At 39.7% G+C, this 12,482-nt stretch overlaps 2 protein-coding genes across 2 annotated transcripts in view; one reads left to right on the forward strand and one right to left on the reverse strand.

The window, feature by feature from the left end:
* Positions 1–4,165, reverse strand: part of cunh22orf23 (chromosome unknown C22orf23 homolog) — a 10,155-nt gene extending 5,990 nt beyond the window's left edge. Inside the window, exons 1-2 of the mRNA XM_034128371.1 lie at positions 4,030–4,165; positions 2,868–3,005 (exon numbers count right to left, since the gene is read on the reverse strand). The gene's annotated coding sequence lies outside the window, so the exon portion shown is untranslated. The remainder of the gene's footprint in view (positions 1–2,867; positions 3,006–4,029) is intronic.
* Positions 2,668–6,508, forward strand: klf1 (Kruppel-like factor 1 (erythroid)). The gene is made up of 3 exons (XM_034128363.1): positions 2,668–2,974; positions 4,122–4,941; positions 5,364–6,508. The coding sequence occupies exons 1-3, from the start codon at positions 2,900–2,902 to the stop codon at positions 5,537–5,539; spliced, it is 1,071 nt and encodes a 356-aa protein (XP_033984254.1). The 5' UTR covers positions 2,668–2,899; the 3' UTR covers positions 5,540–6,508.
* The last annotated feature ends 5,974 nt before the right edge of the window (positions 6,509–12,482 follow it).

A 12,482-nucleotide genomic window follows, 5' to 3' on the forward strand; every position in this document is an offset into this window, starting at 1 on the left:
TTACTATCAAAAGACTTGTTCTCATAATCAGTTGGATTACTAGAGCAAGTTTTTTGATCAAACAACTACACAATATCTCTTCTTCTTTGATTGACTTTCTGTTTTAAACTTGTAGTTGGGAGTATGATAGTATCACAGGTGTTTGTAAGGACAACAAACTAACAAACAAACAATGTGTTCAGGTCATAGAGGGGCAGTGTGTAGAGCGTGTGCACTCGTCACTGTGAGGAGGGACGAGAGGCTCTTTATCAGCGTTGGCTCCTCATCAGGACTCAGCAGCCGTCAGGAGTTCATTATCTGTGAGGAGACAGCAGCCTGCTCTGCCTCGTGTCTGCTGATAAACAGCAGCCAGAACATAATCACCTTTCACACACAGGTCTTCTCAGAAGTCACAAATGCATGTCCTCACTGGGAGACAGGGAGCGACCCCCCCTTTCCCCCTTTTTTCTGTCTCATTTTATTTGAGTTTTTTAAAGCTATTTCACTCTTGCTATGAATTCATGTTTTTAAATCCTGTTTATCGCCTTTTGTATATTTTATTGCGGTTTTATGTCTTTTGTAAAGTGTTAAAAATCGTAATGTTGTTGAAAAGGTCAATAAATATAAATGAGCCTTGATGATGTCTGAGCCGGCAAAACCTTCTCTTGGCCAAGGTTTGACATAATGAATTGTGCTACTTTTAAAGCAAGCAACGATGTTTTCAAATCTGTAATCAAAAAGCTCCTCAAAAACGCTATCGAAGCAGTTCCTGCCGTTGCTACGTTAGTTCAAACAGTAACAACGGACTATTTTTCTTAGCGGATGCATTTCAATTTAAATCAATACAACTATTTTTTAAATCAATAAAATCATTTCAATTAATATTGGGAGTCATATCGTTACTTTGTTGAGAATGTGGCCATGTAATAAGCGGGATAATGTGCAGCGACTTGGTCATTATGGGGAAAAGAACACCTTCATGCCGATCTAGATCCCTCCGCTTCGCGTCGGGCTCCTGATCAGCCTGTCGGTGTTCTTTTCCCCATAATGACCGCGTCGCTGCACATTATCCCTTACTTAATCATTGGATATTATAATAAACTGTTAATGTGCCATTTTCCTATCGAGTCAGTCAGTCAGATCTCCTCTGGTTGTGTTGTTAAACATGACTGTAAATCTATTATTTGCTCAAAAAAGAGGAACATATTTAAATTGCCAACTGAAAAATAGATTGTGATCTGTATTGCATGTTTGTTCTCCTTGTCTATGGGCTCTACCAACATCTGTTTATTCCTATTTACTCATATTTGTATCTGGTTTTAAAACAGTAAGTAGCTTTGTATTGAAAGACCATGGACAATTATGTCATATAACTATGTTTCAATGTTTGAGGAGCTTGGGACTTTTCATTGCCAATTCTATACTGTAGCTATACTGTGCATATGACAATAAAGCCTTTGAATCTTGATTTTGACTTATTATAAAAGCCTGACACACTACATGTGAACACACACTTCCTGGTATGCACCAACACACTGTGCACTCAGTACCAAAGCATGCTTTATAAGATAGCAGCCAGACATCTGATAGCCGTGTTCACTTGTGAATAAAAAATAACATGGAGAGTATTACTCTGCAGTGTTAGTGGGTCATTTATCAGCAGGCTATAATACTGCTACCTCTTCTATTTTCTATCACTTGTTAGTAATAATTGCATTATCCTGATATATTTAGCTATTTTCTATCTTTAGAAATATAGGCCACTTGCTAATTTCTTTTTTAATAGAACACAATTAAAAGACAATTTGTTTATTGTATTTGAAATACAAAAGAGTTTTACACCTTGTCCTTGGGTTGTTTCATTTGGTGTTGGTTCAAGTGAGTGAGTGGAATGTGTCGGGATCTACGTCACATATACATTTGGTGTTGGTTCAAGTGAGTGAGTGGAACGTGTCGGGGTTCTACGTCACATATACATTTGGTGTTGGTTCAAGTGAGTGAGTGGAACGTGTCGGGATCTACATCACATATGCATTTGGTGTTGGTTCAAGTGAGTGGAACGTGTCAGGGTTCTACGTCACATATACGTTTGGTGTTGGTTCAAGTGAGTGAGTGGAACGTGTCGGGATCTACGTCACTTTAGCTGTTTTATACCTGCATTCTGGTCCAAATCAATCAATTTGTGTTATTTATACTTTCTCATATTGTATTTTTCAATATTGTCATTGGATGTATTTTCAGGCATCCACTCATCATTGAGATTTTGTGTTTATTTCACAAAAGTATTTTTCATCCTTATATTAATATTACATTTTCCTTTTTGACATTGCAGCCTTGTGTTTATATTACTTTTGCATTTGATTTGATTTGCAAATCAAAGGTTGAAGCTTATTTCTCTTTAATGAAGTAGTTGCCCATTGAAAGATACTGGGGAAATTAAGTACTTAAGCATTAAATGTTTTGTCTGGATAATAAATGATGCATTTCTGGTGGCAGCTCAGCGCTCATGAGTTTCTTGCTCTGAATCCCACAGAACAGGAAGACATTGAATGTGGTGAGAAAGTAAACATACAATCTTAAGGGAATAAAAAAAGGAGTCGAGCAGAGTAAGTCACACTTACGCTCCACCTCCTAACGGTCAAAACCTACATGAAAAAGAGAGATTTGAAGTGAGACGTGCAGCTGACAGAGATAGACAAGAGAGAGGAGAGAGAGATAGTGGGGGGGTAATGGAGAAAAGGAGGCAGCTTTAACATCCTCATTCTGGGCCCTTTAGCGGACTGTAACTGGGTCGGGCGGCCTGCTAAACTGGGCTTTGACTTTCTGTTAGCTGAGGATGGTCATGTGAAGAATAACAAGCAACAAAAAACTGTTCTCTGTGTTCCTACCTCTGACAATCGTCTGTATATCAAAGTGCTCGATGGCTGTCACGCAGGCTGCGCTCCCTTCCTTCAGCTCCTTCTCCAGCCTCGCTCAGTCCAGCGACAATGTGAAAGTAAGTATCGCCCGACTTCATCGTTTCAATCCTACACAGTGACAGAGAGAAAACAATTGATTTGGATATTCTCATGGCTTATATCATAATGTGTTTCACAGATAAAGGATTCATTATTTCACTTGATATTAACTAAAAGTTATCATGTTTAACTGAAGACTAAGGCTGGTTCAGTGCACTTGTTGGAAGTTGTTTGAGACAAAGGCATGCTGCTAATGTCATATGAAAAAAATGATTTGTGAAAAGTCACAAAGTTAATTTACTCAAGTACAAGTTTATTTTTGCGGTACTTGTACTTCTTACTATTTCACTACAAATTATGGAGACAAATATTGTATTTGTAACAATTCAATCCAGTGATATATTATATTTTACTTACCAAACAGCATTATAAGTACTTAGTTTTGGTGCTTTAGGTATATTTTGGTGCTAATGTACTTTTACTTAAGTAGCACTTTGAATTTTACTGTGGTATTATTATACTTAAGCTAAAGATCTAAATGCTTCTTCCACCGCAGCTCATTATCTGAAAAAAGCGTGAAAAGGGAAATGTTATGTCCCGTTTCAATACATTTATTAGATTATAATTCATTTCTCAAGTCTATCGGACATTATGAGTTATGGGTGACAGTGCTGTCCATCGTGGCCGCAAACATTTCCCTCCCTAAAGTGGTTACACTGGTAAGGGTGAACATCATCCAGACGACTCATTGAATTTGTGAAGTTACAGTCTTTAAGTCCAAATTTCCCACTCTATAATATTTCCGATGACAGTGTTTCCCTACTGAGCCACTGTGGAGGGATTCTAACACAAAGGTAGAATTTTGCACTGAAAAATGAAAATGTAGAAGATACTTGGTGAATGAGGGATTAACACAGACTCAAGTTAGCTACAACTGATCTTTCAACAACCAGGATGAGCAAAAGAAGCAAATACAGCACCCAGTAACTCTTTCAATGTACTCATACACATATGGGTGTGTCTATTAACTGTCATAACATAATATTTATTACAATTATATTTCAGTTACATTGAGTTCATAGAAAATAGTGACCTATTCTTCAAATGTAAAATCATGAGCAGGAATCTCCTTGTCACACTGGTTTCCCTGTTTCATCCTGACTTCTGCTCTCCAACATGCTCTAGGTGTGGAAGTCAGAGGGCGGCTCTCTCCCTCTGGACTCTCTCAGCAGCAAACTGTCACCCAGCGGCTCTGAACAGCTACAGGTCTCACAGCAAATAACTGAGGAGCTCCTGGGTGATGACAGCAGAGCATCCTGGGACATTGAGTTCCTGCTGTCTGAATGGAGCAGTCCATCTCCCGACCTCGACCCCTCTCTGGATAACAAGGATCAGGGACCATCACAGTCAGACCCTCACACAGAGTACCATGAGCAACCAGCACAGGAGCATGTGCAGGTGAACACAGGCTGCCTGATGGAGCTCCTGCCCCCTGCTGAGACCTTCCCCTCCGTCCAGCCGGAGCTGTATCACCATGGTTACAACGGCGACCAATCGGGTCGGTTTCATAGTCTACCTAACGTAGATCAGTTCGGCTTCCCTCAGGGAGGCAGTGTGGAGAGGCACAGCAGAGGAAATAAGGTCTCATCCTGGGACTTTAACCCTTATTACCCCCAGCAGCACCCCTCCATGGTGCCCCTCCCCGACAGAGGGTTCATCCCACATCAAGCCGTGACCCCTGACCCTCGACACTACAGCTACATGCCACACTTTAACCACAACCTCTTCTGTGACTACACCCACGGCCAGGCCTCCAGTCACCTGGCTCTCCACCAGCAGACCCTGCTGATGGGCCCCCAGCTGCCCCCTTGTGGGGAGGAGGTGAAGCGCTGTCGAAGGGCTGCGGGGAAAAAGAGGCCTGCCGTCCACTGCTGCAACTACCCCAACTGCAGCAAGACCTACACCAAGAGCTCACACCTCAAGGCTCACCTGCGCACACACACAGGTAAGCCCCATTGAAAAATATATTAGTCTTTAAGGTCACCTATTGTGCTATTTTTAGGCATATATTATAGGTCTCAGACATATAACAATATATAAAAAACATGTTGTTTTGCAAAAAAAATAAAAAATAGATCACCCATTCTAGTCATGCCTCATATCTATTTCAGCCCTGTTTTAATGCCTGCTCAGAAGTCTACCCAGATACTCAGCTAAATGCTGCCGTGATGAAACGCCATAACATGTTCTTCGTTTTTAGAGATTTGGGTACGGAGGAAAAGAGAGAGGGTTTTGTTTTTGAGTTCCCTTACACACCGGGGACACATATTTATGTATAAAAGACATACAAAAGTGCATTTTGCATGATAGGAGAACTTAAATATGTGACTCAGTGATTTATCTTCGGTTGTATTGTTTACTCTTCAGGGGAAAAGCCGTACCAGTGTTCCTGGGAAGGCTGCAGCTGGAAATTTGCCCGCTCAGACGAGCTGACGCGTCACTACCGCAAGCACACGGGACAAAAACCCTACGAGTGCCTGCTGTGTCAGAGGGCCTTCTCCCGCTCCGACCACCTGGCTCTGCACATGAAGAGACACATCTGATGCTCACACACACACAGAAATGAACAGGAATCATTTTTGATATTGGTTATTTGTTCAAGTTTTTTTCTATGACCCAAATCAGTACACTGATCAGCAGAATTTGGGCGTCAGCGACCTAAGAAATCAACTGAAAATGTTCGAAATATTACCTTGAAATCTGCACTTGATCATCTGGCATCATAGTGAACTCACAGTGATAATTAAGGCATAAATAATACAACACTTTGGAGTAGATTAAGACTTTCTCAGTAAGATGTTAGGACTCAAATGTAAAAAGAGATTAGGTTGTTCTCTCTTTGACCTAAATCAAAATAGCAATAAAGTTATAAAATCAGTATTCTTTATAAGAGCCAGTTAGATGAACACTGTACACTGTGGGCATGTATACAGAAAACATTAACACTAACAAAACACCGACCTACAAAAATAAATATATATTTATTTGTGTGTACTACGGATTATAAAACATTACACAGTTGTAGTATCTCATGGCACGCTGAACAGAGTCATGACTGCTTAATGCTTCGCTGTATTTCTGCTTTTATGATATCTTAGTCTGATTTCCATTTAGAGGTTTAGTTAATAGTAATCCTGCTTGTAATTCATACAAAACCAGACCATAAAACATATTTTAAACTATGTGATGACAGTAAATGGAGAGCTATGCATTTTTGTCGCCTTCCTTTATGTTTGTCTGTTTGGGGATTATTAATTTAAAAAGAACATATGCTTTTGTCTCTCGCATCAAGCAGCATTTAAAACTGTAAATAACCTGCATTTTTCGCTCAGTTGTTTATTTTCATCTAAAATTAAAAGCAACATATTTATTTACATAATCTTTTTTTATCAACAGAAAATATATTATTGTACAGTGTTTTCTATCCTCAAAAGAGTGCTTTAAGGTCTTTTCATTGTTGTTTTCATTTTCAAAATTCTAATAAAGACCACTAATGCTGTCTCTACATTTGACATGATTTTTTTCCTTCCCTGTAGTTGGTTATATCGATTTCTTTCATGTAAATGGTCTGCAAAGGCTAAAATCTCAAAGTTGTTTCTCTCCCACACACCCCCCCTGCCTGAAACGCCTCCATTGGACTCTTTGGTTTACTACTGTAACATAATGACATCACTATGTTACCCTTGCTTCTATTGGCTATCGATCCAACACATTATAGATGATAGGCTAAGGTGGGGGACATTTCCAAGCAGTTGACCAATCACAACAGAGCCGGCCAGCTAACCAATCAGAGCAGACTGGGCTCTGGTTTCAGACAGAGGGTAAAAAGAGGTAGGCAGTATGAGAAAAATAAAGAGCTTTTTGGACATTAAAGCATGGAGACATGTCACAGTAGAGACACTAAATACAAATATGAAAATGTGCGTAATAGGGTCCCTTTAGGCAGCTGACTTTAACACAAGTTATATCATAAGTGTTGTAAGTGCGTTACTATAAGATACATCTGCCCTGTATAAAGCAGAATAAAAAAGTGTTTACAGAATACATAAGAGCTTAGGCATTTCATGAGTCATCCTCACAAGTAATGTCAGAACTTGACCTGTAGGTGGCAGTCTGTGGCAGTTGTTTCAATTCTGGGTGAGGGTTGTGCTAGGAAAGAAAATCTTCTTATGTAACTCAGCACTCACGGAATCCTCCTGATTATGTCAGATGATGGAGTTTGTGATCACATTACAGAGCTCCTCTCTCTCTGTCTCTGTTGCATACCCTTGCACAGATAGTAGACCCTGAGGAAAGACAAACAGAGAAAAGCAAACACCATTACACACTCATTTACCAACATTTGTGAAACATACTTATACACACAGACCAACAGAACGTAACTTGCTTGTGCTACAAGCACCAAAGGGGATTTTGTTTGAGTTTATTAACATCTGGCTTTATTCAAGTGAAAAATCACCCTCAACATCTCACATTACAATGTTCCCAGTGTTTTGGTATAACACCATTAAAATACAATCAAACAGGTAAATAACACCTACAAAAGGAAGCTGTTTTATGGGGTTCAGAGTTCCCTTTTGTGTACATCAGAGATTCCAGGTAAACAAGAACAAGGGGAATCTGTTTGTAATATATCGGCTTTAACCGGTTAAGCCCCGAGCCTGTTTTTCAGGTTTCAGGCTCGAAAATGACATGCCCAAAACAAATGACTACAACTTCACTTCTAAAAGGGTTATATGAATAATTTCTTTTATCAAAGCAAGGTTACATCTGTGAGTTGGATGTAGAAGTGTCAGAATCAATATAGATTTTTCTCAGTCAGAGTAAATTCAGATGGAACATAGTAAAAAAAGGTAAATTCTTACCTCCGCCTAAAGAAAAAACATTACTTATAGTGAAAACCACCCTTGAATGATGGGATAGTAGACTAAAAGCTTTAGGAATCCAAACTATAACATATAATAAGTACCCTGTATCAAGATTGAGGCAAAACAAGTTAAATTTGACCTTTTTAGAGAGGTTTAGCAAAATGGTTCCAGGCGGAATAAGCTTTCGGCACATTTGGGTACATCTGGTTCCATCAGTGCCATTTGACCTTTTTCAGGTACCAGACTATGAAAATGATGTATTACATTGAATTATCACCATAGGTATTCATTCCATCCAAAGAATTTTTTTTTAAATAAAAACAATTAATTACAAATTTAAAATGTTTAAAAAAAAAGACCCGCTGACGGGGGCTTTGGGGCTTAACAGGGCCCTCCACTGATTTCACCTTACCATGTTACCCATCATGAAGAGCTGCTCAGCCTCTTAAATCAGTTCTAAAATCTCCATTAAATTGCTGTTATCAGATGTTATCACTACCATTATAATGCCTCCGACAGGGCGAACTGTGTCTGCCCGTACGTTGCAAATTGGTCACAGTTTTTTGGTCATGTGGTTTGGTTGGGTATGGAAACAAAACTACTTGTAAGGTTAAGGGAAATACTGTGGTTTGGTTTCAAGAAAGTATGTTTGTAACGGTAATAAAGTTATATATATAAGTAAGGGTTAAACTGAAGAGACATAGGAGGAGAGCAGGGTCCAGATTTATGGAGGAAATTAGATATAAGTCGCGTCTCCCCCCTCTCATCATGCGAAACGTAAGATCATGGCTAATAATGGATGACACAACGTTGTTAGCTAGGAGTTGGACGGAATATCTGGACTGTAGTTTAATGTGCTTTACAAAGATGTGGCTGCACCAGGACATATCTGATGACGTTTCCATCGATGGCTTCTGGACTCAGGGGTGCCCAATACGTCGATCGCGATCGACCGGTCGTTTTAAAAAAAAAAGTTAGCCTATCATCCATCCTTACTATGGCATTTGCCACTTGATTGACGTACAGGTAAGCCAGTCTGAGTTGTATTGTGCCATACGGGTTCATGCAGTTATGAGGGGGCCTCACCTCCTCATCTGAAGCACAAATGCGGCGCACTATTATGCGCTTATGCGGCGCAATTATTGTAAGCGCGCCACAGTTTATCCGCCGTTTAGTCCACTAGCACCCCCCTCCCGCGCTCGCGACACAGATTGGGCAGATCTGTAGGTAGATCATTTTGGCTTGGTCATTTTAAAAGTAGCTCCCAAGCTGAAAAAGTGTGGGCACCCCTGGTTTAGGCAATGCTTCTAATAAAGATTCCATTAACAACTTTTCCTCTGTTGGCCTCCGGACCTTTTTGGCCAACAGGTGTTGCATTGAGAGCTTCACCATGTCTTCTCCATGAGTCTTTAGAGGGTCACTGTGCTAATGAGGACCCATGTCTTGCTTCTGTGCCTAAGACATTACGACCCACATACTCTACAGCGGTCTCCTGTGTTTTTAACCCATCTTTCCACCAAGAATTTGTGCCTTCATGGACTGCATTGACTGTGTTTTTTATATCAGTATCTATACCACGGCATCAGACTTCCTCCTTGTCATAATTACAACAGCCAGAGGTTGCCGCCTAACAATTTTTAACCTCTGTGCGGTGATTTCGCTTATCAATACATGATAATGGCCCAATAAGCCAATACAGGAGGTAGAGTAGTGCCATCAACCTTAAATCTATGCTTCAGATTACAACTGATAATGGCCATTTAACGGGTCGATAACATTTGAATCTCTCTGAGGTAGATTTTCAAAGTTTGTTGTCTGCTGTATGAGGTCTTGTAAGTCCACCAAGTTTATGGAAATGTATCACTGAACTTCTGAAGTGCCCTTTAACTATCTCTTACAGATAAAGGGCAATAGATTTTAAATAGGTGTAGAGTTTAATAGGATCCATTGGTTTATTGTTACTTGGCCCGTCAGACAGGTACAAACACACTGGTGCAGAGGTGTGGTGTTAATCTTTATTTGGAACAGCAATGAGCTCCAGTTTCCTCTTTGGAGCACTATCAAGGCTATGATTGGCTTAAACCTGCTCATCCAAGATGGCATGATAGCCCAAATGAGCTGACACTCAGCACGCACTTCTCCAACGCATTAGTGCCTTACTAACAGCCAAATACACACACATTAATGAATCCTGATAATTATAGTGTTACAAATATACTTCTTGGTCATGTATAGCTGGTTATCCACTGAGACTGTGCTCCCATAAAGATGTGGCAGAGTTACACATAAGCAGATAAATCCGCAACAGTTTAATAGGTTAGGGATGGTTTTGAGGCTCCATCTGTAACATGAGGTTATTGTAGCGCAGCGTTCTAAGGGTAATTGATTCTGAGATGTAGGGTTTGAATGAGGACACTGTTCTGCCCTGTAGTGCCCTGAAAAGAACAAACAAACTCTCGCACAAATCCCCCTTTGTACTTCTAATTCATCATTCCCTGTTTACGTAATGTTATACTTTGAGTGAGGGTATTCGGCACGCATTATTCATTAGGGGAAATATTCAAGCCTTTGATAAACAAGGGCTGAAGCATGAACAAAACATGAAGTATTACATATTTTTGACTTTTCCTATTTCGTCTAAGCAGCTAAACAGATTAAAGTTGGAAAATGGCAAAGGCAGTACAAACGTGCAGATTTGCACGTTTCTTCTCTGTAAACCCCCACTGCAAGCGAAGAGTATTAATAAATATGGATCATTAAACCCAGTTAATATGATAGTTTTCCATGAAAGAAAGCATCATATTCTCTACTTCCGTACTGTACCAACCGCTTATTAAGATGCTGAGGGAAGGTTTACTGGGGACAGATTTACTGTAATTAAATTCCCTCTATCTCTTCTTTTTCCTCTGTGGAGATATGGAGAGAATTCCATTTTTGTTTCTGGCTTTTGACGACAATCTGTCCACATTATAGGGAAAACACATTAAACTCTTAAAAAACGAAGTTGTATTATTGCATACACAGATAAATGTCCCCTCTGTGGGACTAATAAAGGTATTCTGATTAACCATTTGACATCAAGACGCGACATTAAAACTGCAGCTTTTATGGATTTTAATACCAAAAACTAATCAAGTCATTTGAAACCATTGGACTCTCTTCAAGCATTGTATTGTTTTCTTTCCTGCACAGACACACTGTAAAACTCAGAGAAGAGTGACACTGTGAACCCAGCAGAACAGTGTTACTGAAAAGAAGCGGAGACATATTTCAGTCACATAGAAACCCACATTCAGATACCATTTGTGGAGCATTATATTTCATTTCATTTCAAACCTTTATTTAACTAGATTGGTCCCATTGAGATCATAGATCTCTTTTTCTGTCCATCCAGAAATTGCATTATAAGCCCCTGCGACCTCAGGACAGCACTGCCATCCATCAAACTGAGGAACTGGGTTAGATTTTCTAAATGCAGATAAATATTTATCTATTTATCTGCATAAAAAATGTCCGTTCTGCTAATGAATTGTAACTTTGTATGGCTGTGTGTAGTTCATTACCGTACTGTGTGTTTTGCAATTACGCAACCTCCCAAAATGTGAATCTTGGCCTGATGTCCTAAAGCAGGATGAGGATTAAAGCGGTGAAAGCCGCTGCCGAGCTGAGGCTGCCGAGCTGAGGCTGCCGAGCTGAGGCTGCCGAGCTGAGGCTCCGCGATTCCAACTGGATGGATGAATGGAGGGAGGGAGGGAGAGGGGCTAGTCCCCTGAGTTGAACTTTAGAGTACACATAGACAGAGTCAAACGAGGCCAGTGTCTGCTGTTTGCTCAGGGGACTTTCTGCCTTTGTTTTAAGCTGCACTACAAATTAATGGACATCCACACACATTTGTACTTATGTTCTGACAAGTTTTTGACATATAATACATTCACTAGCTCCTAGCCTTAAAAGGAGATTTACAGTACTAATGCAATTGAAAGACAGACTTACAAGAGACAATTAAAGAATAGTCTAAATCAAAGCTAAAAAGGCTGAGATATCTTGACTTTTACGTAAAGTCAATCAAAAACGTAAAGTCAATCAAAAACACCATAACTGATAAAGCTCAGAGGTGTCTTTTTGTTAGAACCCTTTTAACCAAGTCTTGACCAGGAGACTTTCTGAAGACAAAAGCAAATCTGAAATTGTTCATGCAAAGTTAGAAGAATGAAAACCCACCCACATCGTGTGAACATATGCTGCCATTTGATGTAATCTATATGAGAGTAATGAGGTTATAAAGTAGCATTACATAGTATTCATGTAAAGCAATAAAGAATGAGCAATGATTTATTTTCTGCAAGAACACCATGTACCAGGAAAGGACCTCTGCAATAAAAGCTGCTACTAGTGTCTTATGTCTTATTGTTTTTAACCTGTTAAGCCCTGAGCCTGTTTTTCAGGTCTCAGGCTCGAAAATGACATTCCCAGAACAAATGACCATATCTTCCCTTCTAAAAGGGTTAAATTAATAATCTTTTTTCTCAAAGTAATGATAAACCTGTGAGTTGGATGTAGAAAAGTCAGAATCAATATAGATGTTTTTTATTTTAATGAAAATTCCGATTGAACACAG

Source organism: Trematomus bernacchii, unplaced genomic scaffold (assembly GCF_902827165.1).
Source record: "Trematomus bernacchii unplaced genomic scaffold, fTreBer1.1, whole genome shotgun sequence".
Lineage (NCBI taxonomy): Eukaryota > Metazoa > Chordata > Actinopteri > Perciformes > Nototheniidae > Trematomus > Trematomus bernacchii.

What these genes read in the sequence shown, in the direction of transcription:
- klf1 (XM_034128363.1), top strand. Translation starts at nt 2,900, where the DNA reads ATGGCTGTCACGCAGGCTGCGCTCCCTTCCTTCAGCTCCTTCTCCAGC. An exon ending in AGTCCAGCGACAATGTGAAA is followed by an intron (nt 2,975 to 4,121) that starts GTAAGTATCGCC and finishes AACATGCTCTAG; the next exon opens with GTGTGGAAGTCAGAGGGCGG. An exon ending in TCACCTGCGCACACACACAG is followed by an intron (nt 4,942 to 5,363) that starts GTAAGCCCCATT and finishes TTTACTCTTCAG; the next exon opens with GGGAAAAGCCGTACCAGTGT.